At 41.5% G+C, this 23,490-nt stretch overlaps 1 protein-coding gene across 1 annotated transcript in view; it reads right to left on the bottom strand.

The window, feature by feature from the left end:
- Positions 1–23,490, bottom strand: part of PKD1L1 (polycystin 1 like 1, transient receptor potential channel interacting) — a 1,345,235-nt gene that overhangs the window by 969,037 nt on the left and 352,708 nt on the right. The window contains exon 15 of the mRNA XM_044065604.1: positions 4,585–4,641. Coding sequence (XP_043921539.1) covers positions 4,585–4,641 — 57 coding nt within the window. The remainder of the gene's footprint in view (positions 1–4,584; positions 4,642–23,490) is intronic.

Below are 23,490 nucleotides of genomic sequence, written 5' to 3'. Positions count from 1 at the left end.
ATGCTGTAATGTGGGACTGTGTTGGACTGTGCTGTAATGCGGGACTGTGTTGGACTGCGCTGTAATGCGGGACTGTGGTGGACTGTACTGTAATAAAAGGCTCCCAGCTGGAAGCGAAGTAACCTCCGGGAGCGCCTGTGTATTTTGATGTGATAGTACCCATCCTGGAGAGCTATCGAGCACATCCAATCTTTTTCCTGCAGAAAGGCTAGAATGGATTGGATTGTGACCATCCAGAATTTTGTCTTGGTTACTGACAGGTTCAACTGGGACAGATCCAAAATTGATCTGAGGTTCCCTTCTTTTCTGGCAATAAAAAGAACCTGGAGTACACCCTGGATCCAGATTGGTCTTGGGGACCAGCTGGATGACTCGTTTTCTTAGCAGTGATTGTATCTGCACTGCTGCTTCCTCCCGCTGCATGGGTAGAATGTCTGGGAGGGTTTTGTTAGGAGGGGGTGAGTCCTTGAAAGGGACAAAATAACCTCTAGATATGACTTGCAACACCCACTGATCTGTTGTGATGGACTCCCATGTTAGTGGGTGGAGCGACAGATGATCCCCCAACTGCCTCCAGGCATGGACAGCAGGGCAACCCCTCAAGGTTGCTGTTCAGGTTTGTCAGAGAAAGATTCTTGGGACCTGGAATTCCTAGGACCCCCTCTGCCTCTAGGGCAGTGTTTATCATATCCACCTCTGCCTCTGGGGGAAGGTGAATCCTGAGCATCCCAGGAAAATGTCTGAGATTTTTGGAACCCCATCTTCTTCTGACCTCACTGATTCCTGAAAAAGGACCTTTGAGGTGGAGAGAAGCAGACTCAGATGGCAGACAGTGTCTTCTCTTCCTTCTCACTCTGGACTAGAGTCTCTCTGACTGTCTTCCCAAAGAGGGAAGAACCATCATAAGGGGCATTGGTGAAAGATGCCTTGAAGGGTTCCGAGAATTGACATAAGTGGAAGCATGCATTGTGCCGAATGGCAACACCTGACCCCGCCGCCCATGCGGCTCCCTCCGTGGCATGGGAGAGCAAATGCATGGACCTGTTGGTAACACATTTGAGGGTGGCCATTCATGCATCAAACTTCTTCCTGTCCTCCGCCAACATGGACCCCGGGGTTGACTTTATGACTTCCTTGACCAGGTCTCTCTGGGGTCGAATAATGTACACTATATAGTTTAACTCCCTCACGCTTCCCAAAATGGTCCAGCTTCCTCGACTCTCAGTCAGGTGGATGGACCGTGGAACACTCCTGAGCAAGTTCCTTCTTGGTGGCAGCCGCCACCATCATCACATCTACAGGGGGACCCCTTATGCCAATGAAGTCTATCCACAGGCAGACTCAAGACCTTATCCGGGCATTTGGGTATAGGTTCTACAGTAATGGCTCCTTCTATGCCCTAGATGTTATTAGATTCATGAGTGGATCAGCAAGAGGAGACACCCAAGAGGTAGATGGGCCCAAGCCAAATGCCTCCAGGAATACGGACTCATTGGAGGTTGGTTTTGGGGCAGACCACCCCTCCCCTTTGGGGGAGGATCTCCATGATGTCTCCAAATGAAAAATCCTTGGGGGATGATCTTAGGGATCCTTCCCCTACATCCAAGTCCGTGTCCTCTACAAGGGACTCTGGAGGAGAGTCCAAGTGCCTTCTTTTGCATGTATGCTTGTGGGGGAGCTCCTCAGGGGGATTCTCTGGGGAGACCTCGCAAGTGGGCTGTTCCAGGACTGGAACATCCTGGGGCAATACGGCTATGGGCTGTCCATGATAGGGCAAGATGGATGGACCTGCACTCAAGGCCAGGGGGGTCTGGGCAGAGTCTGAAGATGAGAAAGTCAGAGGCCTCAACCCTGCAAGAACCTTCTCCACCACACTGAATGCAGAGGGAGAACGGACCTCCTGGGCTGAACCGGAGAAGACCATTCCCCTCTGATCCAACAGGGGAGTAGGAGCCAAGCCTCCAGTAACTGAGACACCGATGGGAATGCTCCTCTCCAACATGCCCAGAGCAGAGAACACCCCTTCGGATCTGACCCCGAGGCTACAGCTCCAAAAGCATGGGTCCGAAGTCGGATCTGACACACTCAGGGCACTGGCCAGAGTTGAGGTACAGGGTACCATCAGCGCTGACCCCTTGACTCCCACCATCCTTGGATCCAACCACTCTGAAACTGTGGGTCAGATTGGAGAAGGAGTAATAGGTCTGAAAACTGGTTGGATGAGAGAAGGCCCTGGCAAGACCCCCATCTGGGTTTGAGTGCAGATAAATCTCCGCATCATCTTGTCCATCTCTGCTTCGGAAAGGCTCTGTGTGGAGCAGGAGGATGCTGCCGAAGTGGGCCAGGATGGCCGGTGAGGGGAAGGCCTACGAGGCGACTGGTTGATCAGGACCAAAGGCTCAGGGGATAACCTTGGGTATCAGAGTCAAGGGAAGCAGGCCTGGAAACAGGCTTGGACTTTGGCGGAGAGCCGGCCTCAGACAAGTGGTCAGGGGAGCACTTACAAGACTGGTCTTTCTTGACTTTATCCCTTTCACCGAACCTCTTGGCAGGAGGGTGAGTCCCTGAGGCTGATGAATGGGAAGAAGAAGAAACAGCAGCTGCTGCTGTTTTGGTCAGAGAAGGAGGGATGTCCATCCCAGATGCAGAGGGCAAAAGGCCCTTCACAATTAGTTTTTCCTGCCTGTCCTTAAGAGCTCTGGGGTTAAACCCAGCGCAAATAGGACAGGGGGACTGGAGGTAAGCCACCACCAAACAAACCACACACAGAGTATAGCCATCTGCCAGGGAAAGCTTATGGCCATACTCTGTGCATCTCTTAAACCCAGGTTTTGGGGCATCCTCTATGCCAAAACACAGGATCTAAGCCAACACACATGCACACAAACACTCTAAGGAAAGAGGGAGGAAAGAAAAGCCTACAAGAGGAAAGATTAGCTACAGAGAAACCAAGAAAGTACAGGAAAGGTTCAAAAAGGAGAAAATCAAAAATTCTTAATCAGTTTACCCAAGAACAAACTCCGGAGCTGGGATCACATCATTGCTATCACTATGGTGGCAAACGAGATCTGAAGGGCGACCGGGGGCATTATGGGTAGGGGAGGAGCATGGAGCTTGGAGCCATAGCTAGAAAATGCGGCCATGTTGGATCTGATATGAATCCGAGAACCCACAGATTGAAGATCAAATGAAGTAAACTACTTCAGATTGTTTATTAAATCATAAAAGCAATTAAGATTCAATGCACTTCACTAGAGCTATAGCAGCAGTTTTGAAAATGTTAAATGAAAAGTTTGGCAAAAATTGCAGTTCTATGCCTTTAAATTACATTGTAGTTAACAGCAATTTTTGCAGAATACATTATACAGTTTCTTTTTAGAAAAACAAGGAAGATGCTTTTGTGTTTATTTTCAAAACTGTATATAGGGTGTCGGGAATAGTGGTTAATATCTACAACGACTGTTTTGGTATTATGGGTTTTGATTTTTTTAAGTTATCGCTATTTCAAACTTTTTGTTTTATTGTCTCAGTAATTTAAATTTTGGTGTTGTGTTAATTCGATCTACTAAAGTAAATACATATGTATACATATATATCATTTCACTGAACTGAACTTTGTATATATGGCACTGTGTAGAGTACTGTAAGGCAAGTAAAAGTTATATGGCCTTTTCCTCACTGTAGTTTTTTTTATTCACTGTAGTGTGATCCTGGAGTTAGTATATATAGTTAAGGGGGTGTGCAGGACACAGTCCCCCACATTGGGGGGTGTGGGGTATGTAGCCGCCCACCTTGGTTGTTTTATATTGTATTTTACCAAAAACTTCCAAATAATACGTTTTAAACAATACACATGCATAGTTACAACACCAGTGAGTAACTCTCTCCAGAACACAATATGTACTCAAAATAAGTTATAGTCATAGTGTTGCCTTGGTGAGATTTTGTGAAAATAAGGTCCATGCCATGATGGTACTCATCAGGACTTGTGGATGTATTCAGTTCTAGGATTACAACTCTCCTTTTCTTACTGATTTTATCTCTCTATATACATCCATTCCTCTTCTTTAAGATATTGGCAAAGGTAACCAAGATGGCCAGCAGGATGTATTTATACCAGAAAAGGAAATATTTTACAAGAAAACTGTCAAAAAATAATTTGCACATTTCATCTGGTTCATACATGCACTCTACATCCTGCAAGTTATATAAAGAAATAAGCCTAATATTGAATTAGTTCAAGAATAGGCGCTTTTCCTTACTATCACTGTCATGAAAAAAAATCAAACTAGGAAGCATAAGTTACTAGGTTTAAAGAAGAAATAGCTGTGTGATGAACATGGACAATATAATTATTTGACATAGCTTTTATTATTAGTATAAATGATGAGCAGGAAAGGAGAACACATGATCAGATTCATGTCATAGGAAATGCTGCAGTTTTTGCCCCGTTGCTTTTATGCATGGCTGAATATATCACAACTCTCCAAGTGTCCAGTCTTATATAACAGAGGGTGGAAATGTAAAGTGGGGTCCCCAAGTATAAATTAAAAGTAACAAGCAAGGAACTAAAACTGATTTTACCTGATGGTCTGCCTCCAGAAGGTATGCCTTCTTCAACTGTGTAGTTGTCATCAAAGCCTATGATAACACAAATTAAATATAACACAAAGTTAATTTATTAGTCCCAAACTATTTCCACAGTCCTGGTGCTTTTGATGGCAGAAGCAGCTAAGTTTCTGTAATAAGAGAGTAAAAGATCTAATGTTACTTGTGTAAGAAGCTGTTTTATATAATTCAGAAACTGAATGTAGAAAACAAAATAGTATCACTAAAAGACATTTAACATAGTCTAATATTACTATTGCCATATACCCAAACTGAGGTAACAGAACAGGGATTTCATAAATGTACTAATTTCTAAGTATATCAAAAAAGTTCAGTGACAAGTAGATCGTTTTAATTGTGGGTGGTGATACAGAATTTTCTCAGGAATACCATCTTATAATGAAGATTTTCAAATCTAGAATTCATTTTGGGGAGTCAGCTGCTGAAATCTGTTATGAAAACATGGATAAAATATGGACAAATTTGACTATATTTATAAAGAGGTTGCAGAAGAAACCTATCATCTCCACCACAGCTTCACTTGCTGTTCTAAATCAGTACACATAAAATGTGTGTATCATGATGCCTTGTTGAACCTGGTTGCTGTGTAATGCATGAGGCTACAGTTCTCAAAGTAATACAGAGATATTCCTTATCATACAATAGCTTATAAAGTTTGCTTCAAGGCAGGGATTTTTTTACAGAGCTGTGAATTACAAATTCATTATTATTATTATTATTATTATTATTATTATGTCACATTTTTTCTTTATATATTTATTTTTGTAGCTTTTTGTCCCCTCTGCCTGCCAAACATCAGAGCCTCCCTCTCTCTGTGGTAATTGGTAGTTTTGCTCCAAATACACTGGGGTGACAGCCCACTGAAAAGTATTATCATTTAGGTGTCCAGCAGTGTTTTTATTTGTTTCTGTGTGGCCCTAACCCTATAGAACATGCCCACGGATTGTCATGCAGTGGCATCAGTTAGGGTTAGTCAGTCACTTCTTTAATGACATGACCTCTGGACATCCTAACTCTCTTGAAGGCAGCACCCTCACAGGGCCTGCAGTCTCCATTGTGGATTCAGCCATAGTTACACATGCCTAGGGATGTACTACCACACCCGCACCCAAGAAGAGGCAAGTCAGTAAAGCCATGTCTCTCCACTCCTACTCTGTACCAGCTCAATCAGATACCCAATCCACTCTGGTTGTCTGGGTCATACTCAGGACTTTATCCTTCTAAGCCAACAGAGATAGCCTTAGGTTATGTTTCTCAAGAACTTACACAGCCACATCATGTAAAGTCAACACCTAAACATAATTCAGTATAATGTGAACTAATAGTATGCACAAAAGTACTCTCAGAGTTTAAATTAGGTGATAGAGAAAGCTGTTATAAGTATATAAAATATGCTACCCATGCCAGCAATCTCCCTTTTAAGGTATACAAGTCTAATGAACAAATCACTTAGCAAACATCAGAAAGCAATGCAATCAGTTTTATAACTTTATGCTACTTCTGTTTCAGTGGTTGTATCTTATATTTTAATAAATAAATGTATACAAAAAAATAAAGAAATGCAGAACTGATTTCTCAATGTCTTGACATAGCCCAGATTTTAAATGTGATCCATTTTTAACAAAATTATAAAAAATTCTGTTGATTAAGAAACATAGCCCTATTTTCACTGTATGACAGCTAAATCTTCAATATATCAGTAGAAAAACAGAAAGTACATTTGTGTAAGAACTTAACATAACAATAAATGTCCTACTAATCATTGTTGCAGTCTTCCTTACAATAGGGATAGCCCACCAAAGATAGTCACATGTCCAGCCAGCATACCAAAGCCTTTGGCCCTTCCAAGTGTCCTACATCAGATATATATCATATGTCCAAGACGTAAGGTACATAAGTGACGTACGAGTAACAAACCCTGAGAACCGATTTGCCCCAGGAGAAGATGAGAAGCAAAATGAAGACGAAAAGAAAGATAGTAGAATTTAATTGAGAAGTAAGGGGAAAAAAAGAAACCTTGGCTGAGGGAGAAGAAAAAACAAATGGGTGGGGGAGTGGAGAAGGGAGGAATTGAATACTGCAGCAGTGATAAGTAAGACATCTACTGTTACAGTAAGTTCTTACTCTAATTTGTCCTTCCTTAATCACTGTTGCAGTACACCTTATAATAGGGAGAGTACTAGAGCTACTGTAAAAGATGGGAGGAGGAAGAAGGAACTGAGAAACCCTGCAAAACCCATGGAGGATGGACCTAACAAAACTTGCACTAGCCCTAGAAATCACATCCAACTTGTAGTGCTTCGTAAAAGTATGCAGAGAAGAACAAATATCAGCTTCCAAAATGGATCTAGCTTTGAGACCATTGAAAAAAGATCCAGAAGAGTCAACCAGCCTAGTAGAATGAGCATGAACAGAAGTAGGAAGCTGTTTGCAAGGAAAAGAATAACAAAAATAAATGGCTTTAGAAATCCAAGAAGAGATGGTTTGCTTAGAAAGAGTAAAGCTCAATTTTTGTCCTGAAATGAAACAAAACACTTCTCAGATTTCCTAATATACTTAGTGTTACCTAAATAATATCTGAGCAGTCTATGTAAATCCAAGGAATGGAGATGCCTCTCACTATTATTTTGAGGAGAAGGAAAGAAGGAAGGAAGATAGAAGGTCTTATTCAGAGACAGATTATTGACAACATTATGCACAAAAGAAGGAGTGATTCTAAGAGACACCTGTTTCTACTGGCAGCAGTCAAAGCCTCCAACAAGACAGTCTTCCAGGTTGAAAGTTTAAAGAGGAACAGACTGCTGGTTCAAAATGGACCAGAAACAATTTCTCAAGCACAAAGTTAAGGCCTCAAGAATGAGGAATTGGTTTTCTTGGAGGCCTAAAATGAAGGCTGCCCTTCAGGAATTGTTTAACTTCATACTTAGAGGAAAGTGATAGATCTAGTGGCAGACAGGCAGAAATGGCTGACAAATGAGCTTCAACAGTTGAGTATGCCAGGCCCAGTATTGAGCAACTCTCACAAATAAGAAAGGACACTTGGAAATTCCCAGTAAAAAGGGTCCTGTTCATTTTTTCAACAGTAGTGGGTTTTCAGGGTCTCCTATAAAACCCAAAGCACTTCATCTGAAAACTGGTATAAAAAAACATTCAAAAAACTATCACTCAGAGCGTCAACTGTAGGTTGAGAGGATGAGGATAAATTAAAGAGTCCTTGTCCTGTGTGAGAAGATCCAGTATGTGGAATAATGTGTGATGACTGCCCTTGCCAGATGAAAAAGAAGGTGGGCCTATTCCACATCATCTTGTGCAGGATCTCTGGTAACAGAAGAAGAGGGATATAAGCATACAGGAACATTTCAAGAAAACAACATGGTATCCACTTTCCAAGCTAGAGGACTTGGCACTCTAGAACAGAGCTTGGGAAGTTGTCTGTTCTGAGGAGAGGCAAAAAGATTTACCTGAAGAGTATCTCACTGATGGGCAATGTCCAGGAATATCTCTATGTGAAGCATCCAGTCATGACGATCTGCCCCGGATCTGCTCAGATTGTCTGCCATTACATTGTGTTCTGAAGGAATATAAACTGTTGATGGCAACTCAATTGATGGCAGATAGCAAACCTGCATGCTATTATAGCTTGTCAGCAAAGACAATAAGACTTAATTCAATTTGTTTGTTTGTATACCACATGACAGTGGTGTTGTCTGTGAAAAACATGTATGGCTCTGGAGTCTAAAGGTAATGCAGAGTTTAAAGAGCTAGGATAAGAGCTTTCATTTCCTTGATGTCTATATGCTTCTTGACTTCATGTGGAAGGCAGAACCCCCAGGACCTGATGTTGTTGGAACAAGCCCAGCAGACCAGCCAGGCCAGGTCTGAAGCATCTGTAAACAACTCATGAATAGGGGAGGGTACCTGAAAAGGAAGGTTTACATTTTGAGATATCAGGTGGATCCACCACAGAAATTTTTTCCATAGTGAAGGCAAGAGAGGAATAAGAAAATTTAGAGGGTGACAATGTTGCAGCCAAATTCTCCTTAGATACCACTGAAACTTCCTCCTTCGAAATGTGGCAAAAAGAACTATTGGAATAGATGATGTCATGAACCCCCAGGGCTTTCAGAAACTCTCTGGATGAGATCTTTTGCAAAGGAAGAAGGGACTAAAATAAAACTGCCAAGGAGATGATCTTGGGATGTAGAAAAAAAAAAGATATCAAAGTAAGGTTCTGAATCTTGCACCCTAAGAAATTCTGGTCCTGGGAAGGTGTCAGGATGGACTTTTGTGATTCTCACACTGAGAAGTGTAGTGCATTCTAGGTCCTGCAGAAGACGCTGCAGAGAGGGGCCCTGAAAAGAAGGTCATCCAGATATGGAAAACTCTGAACACCTTGGAACCTGCAGAAGGCTATGACCAAGGCTAAACATTTGGTAAAACCCCTCAATACCGTAGAAAATCAAAAAGGCAAAGCAGAGACCTGATAATGTAAGGAAGAAATGGAGATTCATAAATACTTCCTGCAGATATGGTGTATAGGAATATATAGATATGCATCCTTTAGGTCCACAGACACCAGAAAGGCCTGAGGAAGAAGCAGAGGGAAAAAAGCCTGGAGTGTCAGCATTTTGAAAGAAGGAACTGTCAGAAAGGTATTAAAAAAGGAGAGGTCTAGAAAGACCCAAAGATCTCTTCCCCCCGAGAACCAAAAAATCCTGGTGTAGAAACCTTTGCCAGTCTAGTAAGGAGGCACTATTTGAATAGTGCCTTGAGCCAATGTATTGAAGAAGAGGAGGAAAATGAGGCAACTGGCAAGGAGGGGGTTGAGGAATCCCTGAAAAGATAGGAAGGGACTTCTACACCATGATAAACATTGTGAATGATACTTAGAACCCAAGAGTCTCTGGTGAACTGTTGCCAAATGGGAAATGACAGTTTAATCTTTAAGAAAGACAAATCTGGCTGATGGAAAGAAGAAGAAGAAGAAGAAGAAGAAGAAGAAGAAAAGGCTTGCCAAATAGAAGCCAACTTGTCAGGAAAGGAAGACTTCTGTCTCCTGGAATCTTGACCAGGTTTCTCAAAAAATCTCTGTTAGACGTTATTTTGACCTTTAAAGGCTATTTATGAAGCTTACATACAAAACGTGCTGTAGAAGGGTAAATCTGATATTTAGAAATAATTAAGAGGACTATGCTCTTGCATGACATTCCCTTTATCTTACAGAGCTTTAAAAATATCATCAGCAGATATGGGGTATCTAATGGAGAGACTAATAATTTCACCTTCACATCCTCAGGCATAGAGAGTAGCCTAAGCCTGTAATACCTCCTAATAGCTAACCTTGATACAACTGCCCTAGAGGAAGCATCAGCAGCATCAAAACTGCATTTGATGGCATGACAAGCTACGTGGGAAGCAGAAACCAGCAAGGAAAGGGCTGAAGCCTTAGACTTAGACTCAGACATGTCAGACACACCCCCTGCCCAATTTGGCAAGAAGATCAAGTGCATACTTAAGTCATATGTGTCTGGTGATGGATGGCTCTGAAAGCTAAGGTAGCAGAATATACCTTTTTACCATACCTATCCATAGCTCTACTATCCTAGTCAGAAGGTAAGAGCTTGGAAAAGCCCAGCAGTTTGGAAGGTTTGTTAGTTGACAGGGAAATCAAAGAAGGGTCTGATGAGGGATTCTTATACACATATTTCTGAGCCTCAGAAATATTATAGAACCTATATGCTTTTTTACAAGCAGAAGGCTGAGACTCAGGACCTTAGAAAGTAGATGTCAAGTGTCTGGAAGAGGTTCTGAAATGGGTCCCTATTATTTTAGCAAATGCAATGAATTGAGAACGCTGTTTAGTTGAACGTCATTACGCGAAATGGCAAAATACTGAAAGCACGGAACATTGATTTTTTTTTCATAGGGAAAAAAAAAATCAGTGGGCCGTTTTCAGGACTTTGCCATTTCCTCCACTGTGGTGTGATCTTGGAGTTGGTATATTTAAGTAGGGGGAGCAAAGCCCCCCCACTTTACTTTGTGTTTTGATTTTTTTTTTCTTTTTTTTTTTTAACAGATCAGCAATTTTATTTCCCTGTTTGACATTTTGGGTTTTTGGGGATTGTGGGTCGATTATATAGCGTTCACAATTCATTGCATTTGCTTATATAATATAGACCCTCTGAGACAGCAGGCATTTCAGAGGATCTAGGAGAATCCATGTAAAAGAGATCATAATAACTCTTCTGAATGTCAGACATCTTGCAACTTTCCCAGTGAAAATGTTCCATCATTTTAATAATGATGTCCGCAAAAGAAAGCTCTTCAACCAGAAAGTCGGGGAGACAATGTCCTCTTCATTGGAACCCAAAGCCAGAGGAATGTGAATCTAGGCAGAATAAGCCAAGGATTCTTTCTCAGAATCCAAATCCCCCATCCTCATAAGATGAATCTGAATCCCTAGGTCTTTTAGATGGAGTGGAAGAAGAGGATAAACCAACAGGAAAAGTTACTGACAAAACATTGTGTAGGCTTTAAGGCCACAAGGGCTTTAAAAAGATCTTGGGAGAAGTCTTGCAACTGCTTATGGGGGCCTTTAGCAACCTGAGTCACATACCTAGTCTTCTGCTTCTTTTTTTGTGGGAACCTCACCCATAAGAATCTTATGAGGTTCTGAACCCTGCCCTACCTATATAAGGGAATTAGGCATTTCCTCCATGACAAGTACCTGTGGAATCCCCTAGGCCCTCCAGAATGTACCTGCCAGAGATTTCCCTTCTTGTCCATAGTGGACATAAGCAACATATGAATGGTTTGCTCAAAGGGATTTTGACTAGATTCCTTAAGGTGCTTAGGATCTCTAATTTGACTGATGGCTGTTCCATTTTTATGGATGGACTTTTTTTGGCTCTCGGGATTTTTGGTATTTTGCCTTGTGTTGCCAGTCTAATGAATGATGACCCTGATATATTAAGGTGCTTAGGATCTCTAATTTGACTGATGGCTGTTCCATTTTTATGGATGGACTTTTTTTGGCTCTCGGGATTTTTGGTATTTTGCCTTGTGTTGCCAGTCTAATGAATAATGACCCTGATATTCCTGCAGTGTCCCAAGGGACTAAAAATATACCAGTATTCAAAATTTACCTGTAAGAGGCAATGAGATTCTCAAACTTAATTCTGTCCGTAGAGACCAATAACTACTCTAAAGGAAACTCAGTTTAAAGACAACACAGAAAATCAGGCATCAAAGCTTATTCAGATCATTTTGGCCATGAAAATAAATCAATATATGTTTGTCAAAATAATTCTGAAGGGTTTGTTTATTCTTAGTTATTGCAATAATATCAAGTAGGCAATAATTTGAGTATAACTGCAATAGACAGGATAAGAAACCAAATAAAGTACAGTTTTGTACCTACCATAAATGTAGATGTTCGAGGATCCACATTGCTGCAGTCCTAACTATTGGGTAGTCCGCTGTCCAGTCGGCCCGAATACCAAAGTATATGGCTGACGCCGGTCAGGGCGCATTAGACTGACGTCAGTACGTCAGGGTACTAATGCGCATGACCGACGTCATATCCTCAGTCTTTTCTTGCCCCAGATGTCAGAAGACCCTGAAAAGATAAGGCCAAAACCAAAACTCCCAACATACCTGCACCAAAATATATATACAAAATATACAAAATTAGCAGAATATAACCTCACCTACACAACCACCCCTAAACACAGAGGGGAAGGAGGGTAAATTGGACTGCAGCAATGTGGATCCTCGAACATCTACATTTATGGTAGGTACAAAACTGTACTATGTTCTTCATTCCACATTGCTGCAGTCCTAACTATTGGGTAGAATCCCAAAGCAGAGGTAAGGGAGGCTGGCAAATCATAAGGAAGCAGGAACTGACAACATGCCTTGCAAAATAGCTGTGGCAAAACCAGCCCTAGACTTAGAGTAGAGAGGAAGGTGATAATGCTTAGAGAAAGTATGCACTGAACTCCAAGTAGCTGCCTCCAAAATATCCTTAGTTGCCACCCCTCAGAAATGCTGTTGAAGTGGCAGTAGCCCTAGTGGAATGAGGCCTAATCCCAGCTGGAATCTCCTTGCCATGATGGGAATAACAAAATGTAATGCAACACCCAATCCATCTAGAAATAGTTTGTTTTGACACAGGCTTGCCCTGAGAACTCAAAGCAAAAGAAACAAACAACTGCTGAGACTGCCTAAAATCCTTAGTCCTGCTCAAATAATAACGCAATTGCCTGTGTACATCTAAAGTGTGCAAAATCTTTTCCCCTTTATTTTGGGGATCTGCATAAAAAGTAGGCAAATGAATAGTTTGGTTTAAAGCCACACTAGAAACCACCTTAGGCATAAAGGAAGGATTAGTACGTAAAGATACTCTATCCTTATGAGAATCAAAAAGGCTCCACTGCCATAAGGGCCTGCAACTCAGAAACCCTTCTTGCAGAAGTAATGGCCAACAAAAAAGCAGTCTTCCATGACAAGTATTTCAATTCAGTAGTAGCCGAGGCTCAAAAGGTTGTAGAGTAAGTTTCTCCAACACAAAATTGAGATCCCAAGCAGGAGTAGGAGCTCTACGGGGGTCTTATATTCTTTGCCCTCTAAGAAATTGCTTGAACAAAGGATGAAAACAGCGGTGGGTCACAATCATAGTGAGCTGAAATTGCTGCAGCATGAATCTTAATGGAAGAGAAAGACAAACCTTTGTCCAATAACTCAGTAAGATATTGAAGAGCCACACTCAAATTTGGCTCAGAAATCTCCAAATTGTTTGCTGCACTCCAAAATAAAAATCTCTTCCATTTTTCTGCGTACACTTTCCTTGTACTAGGTCTCCTGGCTTCCATAATCACATTTAAAACTTGTTGAGGAAGTTGAGACCTGCTATCTTTCAAAACAGAATATGCCAGGCTGTTAGATGAAGAGAGTGAAGCTTGACATTGAGCAGGTGACCGTCTCTCTGAGACAACCGGTGTGGAACCAAGGGTAAAGGCCATGGAGGCTTCTTTACCAGACTCCTCAGTAATGGGTACCAGTGCTGCCGAGGCCAATCTGGAGCTATTAAAATCATCCTTGGCTTGTCTTATCTGACCTTTAGAAGCACCTTTGGAAGAAGAGGCAGAGGTGGAAACGCATACACATGAAGATTTTTCCAACTGAAAGAAAGAGCATCCACTTTCCAAGCTGTGTGATGAAACCTCTTTGTGCAAAACTTTGGCAGCTGGTGGTTTAGTGGAGAAGCGAACAGATCTATGTCTGGAGTTCCCCAGGACACTGTCAACTTTTGAAATACATGAAGATCCAGTTTCCACTCGTGGGGATCCATGATTTGTCTGCTTAACACATCTGCTAAGGAGTTCTGTGCTCCCGGCAGAAACCTTGCCTGAAGAGTTAGTTGCAAGCTGAGCGCAGCCTCCCATAAAATCATTGCTTGCCTGCACAATGGGTAAGAATGTGTTCCCCCTTGTTTGTTGATGTACCACATGACAGTTGTGTTGTCTGTTAGAATCAACACCTGCCCTGGAAGAAGTAACTCCTTGAAAGCCATTAATGCAAACTGGACTGCTAACATCTCCTTCATGTTGATATGTAGATGCTGTAGTCTGGCAGGCCACTTGTCTTGTATCCACTTTCCATTTAGATGAGCTCCCCAAGCAATGTCTGAGGCATCTGTCGTTAGAATCTGACTCGCCTCTGGCCGGGTCACAGAGAGTCCCTTGTTTAGGTGACATTCCTGAGCCCACCACAAAAATTCCTTTTGAATGCAAGGTATTATTTGAATGACAGTGTCCAAATCCTGGCAGTGCTGTGTCCATACATTTTGAGATACCATTGTAGCTTCCTCATATGCAGTTTGGCATTGGGAAGCACCAGAATACAAGATGCCATGAACCCTAAGGCTTGAAGGACTGTCCTTGCAGTCAGCCCGGACTGAAGAGATAGTTGATGGAAGTAACTGGAAAGATTCTTTTGTTTGTCCGGGGTTAAAAGGCCATCTGGGCTGCTGTATTCAGTCTCACACCCAGAAAGCACATGTCTTGAGAGGGTACTAGACTGGACTTTATTTCGTTCACAGAATACCCTAGGCATCTTAGCACTGCTATGACATATTCCAAATGCTGTAGAAGGTCTTCCTTTTCTTGAGCCCGAATCAGGCAATCGTCCAAGTAAGGATAGATTTGAATTCCTTTTAGCCTGAAGTAAGCTATCACTGGAGCCAGAACCTTTGTGAATACTCTGGGCGCAGTAGATAAGCCAAAGGGCAATGCAGAGAACTGATAATGAGAATTTCCAGCTCGAAAACGCAGATACTTTCTGCAACTTAGTCTTATAGGCACATGAAGGTAAGCTTCCTTGAAATCTAAAGTTACCATCCAGTGATCTTTGCCCAGCAGAGATAAAAGCTGTTGTAACGTCAACATTTTGAACTTGGGAATGTCCAGATAAGTGTTGAGGATAGATAAATCCAAAACTGGTCTCCACGTGTTCCCCTTCGTACTAGGAACAGGCGAGAATAAAATCCTAGGCCCCTTTCTGGCACAGGAACCGCTGAATGGCCCCTATTTGGAGTAACAGAGAAATGTGCTTGTGAGCCTCTTGTCTTTGTAGAGGAGGAATGTCTGGCATGCCTTTGAAAGGAGGCAAGGTATGGAAATAAAACCTGTAACCGTGGTGAATGATATCCAGAACCCATCTGCCTTGGGTAATTAAATCCCAATTTTCTTTGAAAAGAGACAGTCTTCCTCCCAACGGTGCTGCCAGGCGAGAATGAACTGGCAGCTGAAAAGGCAGGTCATTGGGTCTGCTTACGAAAGGACTGACCCCTGCCCTCACCAGAAGTCTGAGCAGGGGAACTCGCTGTCCTAGGCCTAAAAGAACCCTGAGCTCTGCCCCTACCACGTCTAGACCTACCCCTAGACTGGGAATCATAAGCAGGATAAGTCCATCCCTTAGCAGGCCAATTTCTACTAAACTTCGGAGGCTGCACCTGCAAAAATCTTTAACAGTTTGCATAGACTTAGCCTTGTCCTCCATTTTCTTCAAAACTGCTTCTACAGGCGAACCAAACAACACATCAGACTGCAAAGGAGCATCCAAAATGCCTTAACATGCTCAGCTAAATTCTGATCTCTCAACCAGGCGTGCCTACGAAGAACAGAACCAATGGCAGCCACCCTGGAGGAGGCCTGCACAGCATCAAAACCACATTGCAAGGAATGTTTACCCACCTGTTCAGACACATGAACTAAATCCTGCAACTCTTTACACTCAATACCTTCCGCCAGAGCATCCACCTTAGATTTCAACTGTGAAAGAAGATAATTTTGATATTTTAACATGTGAAACTGACAATTCAACGCCCTCATGGCTAAAGTGGAAGAAGTATACACTTTCTTTCCCCATCTATCCAAAGCCCTTGCCTCTTTATCAGGAGGGACAGGATTTTTAACAACTGAGGCCTTCACACCTTTAGGCCCCTGAGAGACAGTTTCCGGGTCTGCCCTAGGACTCTTAAAAAGATACTTATGAGCTTCAGGCACCCTATAATACCTATCCGGTTTAACTGGAGCAGGAGGCAAAGAATCAGGATTCAGGGAAGTCTCTGCAAAAACCTCTTCCACCACATTCAAAACAGGAGGTATAGCTAAAGGCCTATGCTGGGGTAAAAACAAGAATTCCCTAAGCCTTTTCCTGGAATCAGAGAAATCTTGACCTTCCCATTTAAAATGCTCCCTCATGGAATGCAGAGTCTCTGAAAATGAAAAATCCTCAGGAGGAGAAGCTGAAGGAGTAGAATCATCCACATCAGAATCAGAATAAGGAGGGTACTCCTGCAAGTCTTCAGTCAAGACTCAGAAGCCTCCGAGCATTGCTCAAAACTCTCAAACTCAGGTTCCACCCTAGGCCTCTTATCAGGAGGGGCATAGAACCCTTATCATAGTAAACAAATCCTCTGCCATTTTAAGCATATGTTTCTTAGGCAAAGACCCTGAAGCACTAGGAGAAACCCCCACTGAAGCAAAACTTGGCCGGCCCTCAAAGAAGCCTTGGAAACAGAAGGGGAGGCTCTAACCACCTTAGGAAGAGAGGGAAGAACAGCCACCTGAGAAGCCCCTCAGCCTGGCCTACTTCCTGAGAGGATACATCCTGTAACAGTAAAGTCTCTCCCTGAGACTCCAAAGAAACACCTGGCAAAACCTCCTTTCTAAAGAACCGACGCCTGGGACTGTCGGTTCTTCCACTCTAGGCTTTGCTGTTTTGTCCTGTGCTTTTTTAGTGCCGGGCGCCGGAGCATCCGACGGCATTTTATAATTACAACGCTTCCCAAACACTAACCTGGCACAGTCTAACCTTCTCTTAATAGTGCTTTGTTAAATCTAGCACAAGAGCGGCATCCAACAACGTCGTGCTCAGGCCCTAAACAAGGTATACACAAAGTATGGTAATCCCTATGAGGTATCTGTTTCCCACAAGAAGTACAGTTATTCACTTTTTCTGACATCCGGTTAAATACTGAGGCAAGAAAAACAAAATATTCCCCAACGGGGTACTTAGCCAACTTTGATTCGGTCTGAAACTCTGGCTTCAGAAACTTTCAGAACGCCAACCTGCACTCGCAAAATTGCTTCTGCATCGGACCATGCGGCAAAAGACTGAGGATATGAGTCATGCGCGTAGTACCCTGACGCACTGACGCCAGTCTAATGCGCCCTGACCGACAGCCATACTTTTGGTATTCGGGCCGACTGGACAGCGGACTACCCAATAGTTAGGACTGCAGCAATGTGGAATGAAGAACATCTACTTCTGTAAACAAAATGACAGATGTTACATCTTGGAAATTACCCTATTAACCAATTTTTTGTGATAAGTACATCTCATTTTGTTTTATACTTGCAGCAGAATAATATAGCATTCTCTTTACAATAACATGCATGTGTATTTACACCAAAGAACAAATATCAAGACATGAATTATCTTTCTTCAACCAGTTCACAATTGTTTGTTTGTGTCTTTCAGCTTTTCCCGGTTAGGGGTCACCACAGCGGAACTCCGGTCCGCTAATGACTGGCAGTTGATTTTTACATACCGGCTTGCCAGGCCTGAAGCACAACCTTCAATGAAGGTACGCCCATTCACGCATGTCTCCATGCAGAAGACGCTCTAGCTGAGAATCGAACTGGACAGCGTCTTACTGTGAGGCTACAACACTACCGCAGCACCACCAGTTCACAATATTTATTTTAAACTGCTGTACATTTCATAAGGCTAATATTGCTCTGGTGGACTTAATATAATACTGTGCTACTTTACGGCATGAACTATGCAACATTCTAATAAGCATCAACTTCATTAGTGCATAAGCTCGTCCATTACTAATATTGCTATCACAGCATGTATGATAAATTAAAGGTAGTTATACAATCAACAAATAAAAAGCTGATCTGATTTATTAAATACTCATATTGGTGTAATGGAATGCTTGAAAGGCTAATTTCAGCTGAGGAGATTAATGAGGTAGAAAAGGGCACGGTTTGAGTAAAATAACAGCACTTTATTGGTTGAAAGCATATCTTACTTGGTTGAAATTCAACACAAAAGAAGACTTAAGTGAGAATAGCTGGCTGTATTCTCAAAAGGAGTTTGAATGGCAAATTCACTCAAATACATACAACAATCCTGGGTTCATCGTCAGATGCTTCATTAAAAGTGTACTGGAATTAAAGAAACTTAACCACAGACTATACTACTAACTGAAATCCATGGATATTAATGTCACAGAGACTAGAATCAATTACCAGAACAGTTCCCACTTTTGTTTTACAAACAGCTCCACACTCTTTCTACTTTCTGCTAAGCAAGAAGGACCCCCTTTATTCCAGTTCAGTCCACACTCCTCCATTAGGTCTTTATTTTGAGTGCACAAGAGGTTTCTAGTCCATTTTGGTGAGACAGCATCAGAGAAGAAACACTTGCTAGCAAGAGAAGAACAAAGTAAGACCCAACACACCATGCCATTTGAGCAGAAGAGTTCCATCCTCACCAAGGACTTGTCATGATTTCCTCTATCATGATCCTCCACCCAAAATTGGGACCAGAATCACTGTTTACCCAGTCCTTCATGGTAACCCAGTACTCATGCTTTGATTTCTCTGTTGCATCTACTCACTATGAATTCTTGTAATATCAACCTAGCTTCTACTCCTGCTTCACCCTAATAATTTGTACAATTTAATTGCACCATATACATTTGTCTGTCCTTTCAAATACTGTCTTTGTCATCATTTGGAATTCATATTTCAAATATGAAAATTTAAATTTCTGTCTGTCTGACTCCAATGAATGCAGTCAGCAAGGTGGAAAACCCTGGCTTAACAGACTGAAATCCAAGTGCAGTAGCGTCCTATCAGATACTTGAGCAACCAAACTCCCACAGCTATATTCAGTCCTGCCTGAAACACGTTTACCTTTCAAAATTGTGGAAAACCCTGGCTTAACAGACTGAAATCCAAGTGCAGTAGCATCCTATCAGATACTTGAGCAACCAAACTCACACAGCTATATTCAGTCCTGCCTGAAACACGTTTACCTTTCAAAATTGTGGAAAACCCTGGCTTAACAGACTGAAATCCAAGCGCAGTAGCATCCTATTAGATAATTGAACAAATGAACCCACATGGCTATATTCAGTCCTGCCTGCAACTATTTTACCTTTCAAAATTGTATGTTCATTTCAAATTACTCTGTACCTGTCTATTAGTTGTATCGTAGTGCCCTGTACATCACCAAACCATGCAGACTGCAGCACTTTACCCCGCTTCCTGCCCCAGCAAGCAGTCTCAGTTCTTCTCTCCCTTTTCCTTGCTCCTCTATATATATTTCTGCTTAACTAAGGCCACTTACAGCTATAATAGAATTTTACTTCACAGGTTTCCCTGTTTCTATCTCTTCTCTATTCTCCTGCTCCCTCTAACTTCTTCCCTGTAACACTCAGATTCCTCTGCTTTCTGCTGGCTATACTTCCCTCTAAAAGTGTCTATACTTATCCCTTTTTGGGCTTCACTCATTGCTTTTCCTCGCATATATCTGAGCTGTGGCTCAGATTTCTGTCTTTCTTCTCCCTCTCACCATTTCCTGCCTCTTACGTCTCTTGTATCTCTTATGTCTCTCGTACTTGCCCTACACTTACTTTATTCTCTCTTCTCAACCTCCCATAATGCCTTGTGGCATTTAAACCTTCATCACTGGCATTCGATCCACCTCTCTCTGTCTGGCTCTCTTCAGTTAATGCAGTCAGTAAGGTGATGTGCAGGAGCAGCAAAGACTTGTAATTATTTTTGTTGTTCTCTTATTTTTACTCAAGCTCACTGCATAAGGCTTGCTTTTTATCTAACTTGTACATTTGGCACTGATTAGCTGTTTGTTTGCAAAGATTGGATTGGGTTACCCTAATCTGCCTGGGATTCCTTCCAATTTCCACTGCCCCATCTCTCTGTAAATTTCATCTGTTTTGGTTATCCTGTGCCTAGTTCTACCACAATCTTTTTGGCTGACTTGTAATTCTACTTTGTATGAGTTTCTGACGAACTTTGCAGCATTTTACCAGTAATTACATTTTATACTTATTGTAAAGGTCCATGTACTATTATTACGACCCCAGTTATGCATAATTCATATCCCTTCCTTATTAATGGTGAACAGACCCTAAAAGCTTGAACTTGGCTGCTCTGTGCTATGCCCTGTATTGAATAGGTTGCATGCTGGGCTTGCCAAGTACATACCTGTTCAGTTGTTTTGCGACTCCATTATTATCGTTTTTTTTTTTGTTCTGACTTTAGGAATGCTTACTCCTCCCCTTCTTGAATACCTTCACTGCCTCCTTTTTTACACTCCCCTCTCCCTTCTCCATTCTTTGTTTTATTTGGAAAACCCTGGCTTAACAGACTGAAATCCAAGTGCAGTAGAGTCCTATCAAACACTTGAGCAACTGAACCCACACGGCTATATTCAGTCCTGCCTGCAACAATTTTACCTTTCAAAATTGTATGTTCATTTAAAATTACTCTGTACCTGTCTATTAGTTGTACCATAGTGCCCTGTACATCACTGAACCATGTCGACTGCACTTTACCCTCCTTCGTGCCCCAGCTACCACTCTCAGTTCTTCTCCCCCTTTTCCCTGCTCTTCTATATATATATCCGTCTGCTTACCTAAGGCCACTTACATCTATAATAGTATTTTACACCACAGGTTTCCCTGTTCTTATCTCTTCTCTATTCTCCTGCTCCCTCTAACTTCTTCCCTGTAACCCTCGGATTCCTCTTCATTCTTCTGGCTATACTTCCCTCTAAAAGTGTCTATACTTACCCCTTTTTGGGCTTCACTGATTGCTTTTCTCGCACATATCTGAGCCATGGCTTGGCCTACTCAGTTAACCGTCGCTACTATCAGGCTCACTCCGCTCCCCTACCCTACCCCCATTCCCACTCACTGCCACTTACATTACATTTATACTTCCTGTTACTCCACTCATTCTTCTCCTAAACCAATAGCACAACTCATATCATTAGCAACTCCTACTCCTCTCCCACCAAATTTCCACTGTTAATGCAAAAATATTTCCCATGACTTCCGATACCATAAACAACTAACTCCAGTCCTAAATTCATTATGAGTCACAAACTAAATCTGTTACTTATCTTTCATGCCCTTACTACTTTACTATTCTTATTATCCCACTTCACCACCCCCACACCCAATTAAATATAGATCCACCAACATCTACAACACTCGCTATACCTTTACAACCTAAACTATATAGCTACTCCAACATCTCACCATCCCTATTAGTAAGCAGCACCCTACATCTAACCAAACCCCAACTTTCCCCCACTAATTCCAAACTAAACTTAACTCAATACATTCAGCATATACCTTTGATAAAAGCACTCCAACTGCAAACAGTAATATATCATCTCCTTGCTTTACCACAGTGTGGAGATATCCATCCCAATCCTGCCCAAAATACCTGGTAAAAACAGTCAATCCTCTAAAAACCAAGATCTATTTCTCATAGCAATGCATGAACCATCTGCAACAAAATTACTGAATTCCAATTCTGGCTATGTCACCATTCCCCAAACATAGTAGCAATAACAGAAACCTGGCTAAAAACACATATATCTGACAATGAAATCCTCCTTCCAAGATACAACATTCATGGTAATGGTAGACCCAACAAAAAGGGTGGAGGTGTAGCCTTAATTTATCAAGACTCCTTAACAACAACAATCTATCCCAAACCTGTTGCTACTTTCAATAACATTGAGATCCTACTTGCATTCCTTCACATAAATCCTAATAAACAATTCTGTATTGCTGTTATTTACATTCCCCTAGGCCAAACATCCCCCATTTGGAAGATTGCCATTGCTGTATGTAGATCAATATATGTGTATATACCTTTAAGAAGCTATCCAAGGAATTGCACAAGTGTATAAATACTGAGCACATGTGAGCCTGCCATTTTGTAGCTAGCTGTTGAGATGTGAATATGTATGCATGTAAGCTCTGTCTGTTAGTTCATTCGTATTTAAAGATGCTGTTTTCCATTCTGATGTGTTTCTATGTATTAAAGCATCTGAATGAAATCCCAAGCCTTTTTATTAGAGGTGACGGAGCGACATGGTGTCAGAAAGGGATCCAGAAGCAAGACCGAGAGACACGCAGCTAATGTAAAGGAGTGAATCATCCTAAAAATGTGCATATTTCACAAAACAGGTCAGAAACAAATTTCAAATATTAAAACTTGCTCATCACTATCTATTTTCATATAATATGAAATGAGACATACAGAACACTCTAAATAATATTCGCATATATGTATGATATTTATAAATAATATTCAAATTACTACAGAAAATGCTTGAAATAAAGTCCAAATTGCATAAAATGAATAAAATAATGGGAAATGACCGTATTTTTGCAAAGTATGTACTTTTCGTATTAAGCAGAGATATCCGAGTTTTCAGAAGTGTATAAAGTTTTCTTTATGTATGTGCAGTGTTACAGTAAAGCTATTTTGCAAAAGTACAGCCATTATGAGGCATATTTCACAAAGTATAGCCATTACAGAGCATATTTCACAAAGTAAAGTATTTCGTAAAGTTTATTGCGCATTTGAATGTTGTTGCAAGCTCACAGCACTGTTTGTTCATACATAATTACAAGGGCCATATTTTCAGTGTATTTGTGTATACTTTGAGGGCATGGCAGATGGATTTTGAAAGCCCAGTGCACTTGTGTATGACAGTAATATTGCTGAGAACTGGAGAGTGTTTGAGCAAGAATAAGACATTTTCATACAGGCTGCATATTTTGATAAAGATGACCGTACAAAGGCATTTATTCTACTTAATTTAGGTGAGTCAGAAGCCATAGAAGGGGAACGTTCATTTGTGTATGCAACTGCTATCTATACAGGAGGGGGAGAACCATCATATTGTTGTACAGGTTGAGTCAAGGGAAGACCCAGAGTGCTTAAAATGTAAATTTAGAGAACTGTGTAACCCTCCAGACAAATGTTACAATGGAAAGGCACTTATTTTACACAAGAAATCAAAAGTCTGGTGAAACTTTTGCAGCATATATAACTGACCTGCGAAATAAAGTTACAATGTGCAGGTTTGGTGACATTAGAGATGAGTTGATAAATGACAGACTTGTGTGTGGTATAAAAGACGATGCTGTGAGAAAGATTTTACTTTGTGACAGTGATTTAATTCTCAATGAGGCCATTGAGATTTGTCAGATATACAAGTTTACAGAAAAGC

The sequence above is a fragment of the Protopterus annectens genome, chromosome 3.part0 (assembly GCF_019279795.1).
Source record: "Protopterus annectens isolate FY-2018-M chromosome 3.part0, PAN1.0, whole genome shotgun sequence".
NCBI lineage: Eukaryota > Metazoa > Chordata > Ceratodontiformes > Protopteridae > Protopterus > Protopterus annectens.
Note: the sequence above shows the minus strand (reverse complement) of the source record. Positions and strands in the feature narration are given on the sequence as shown.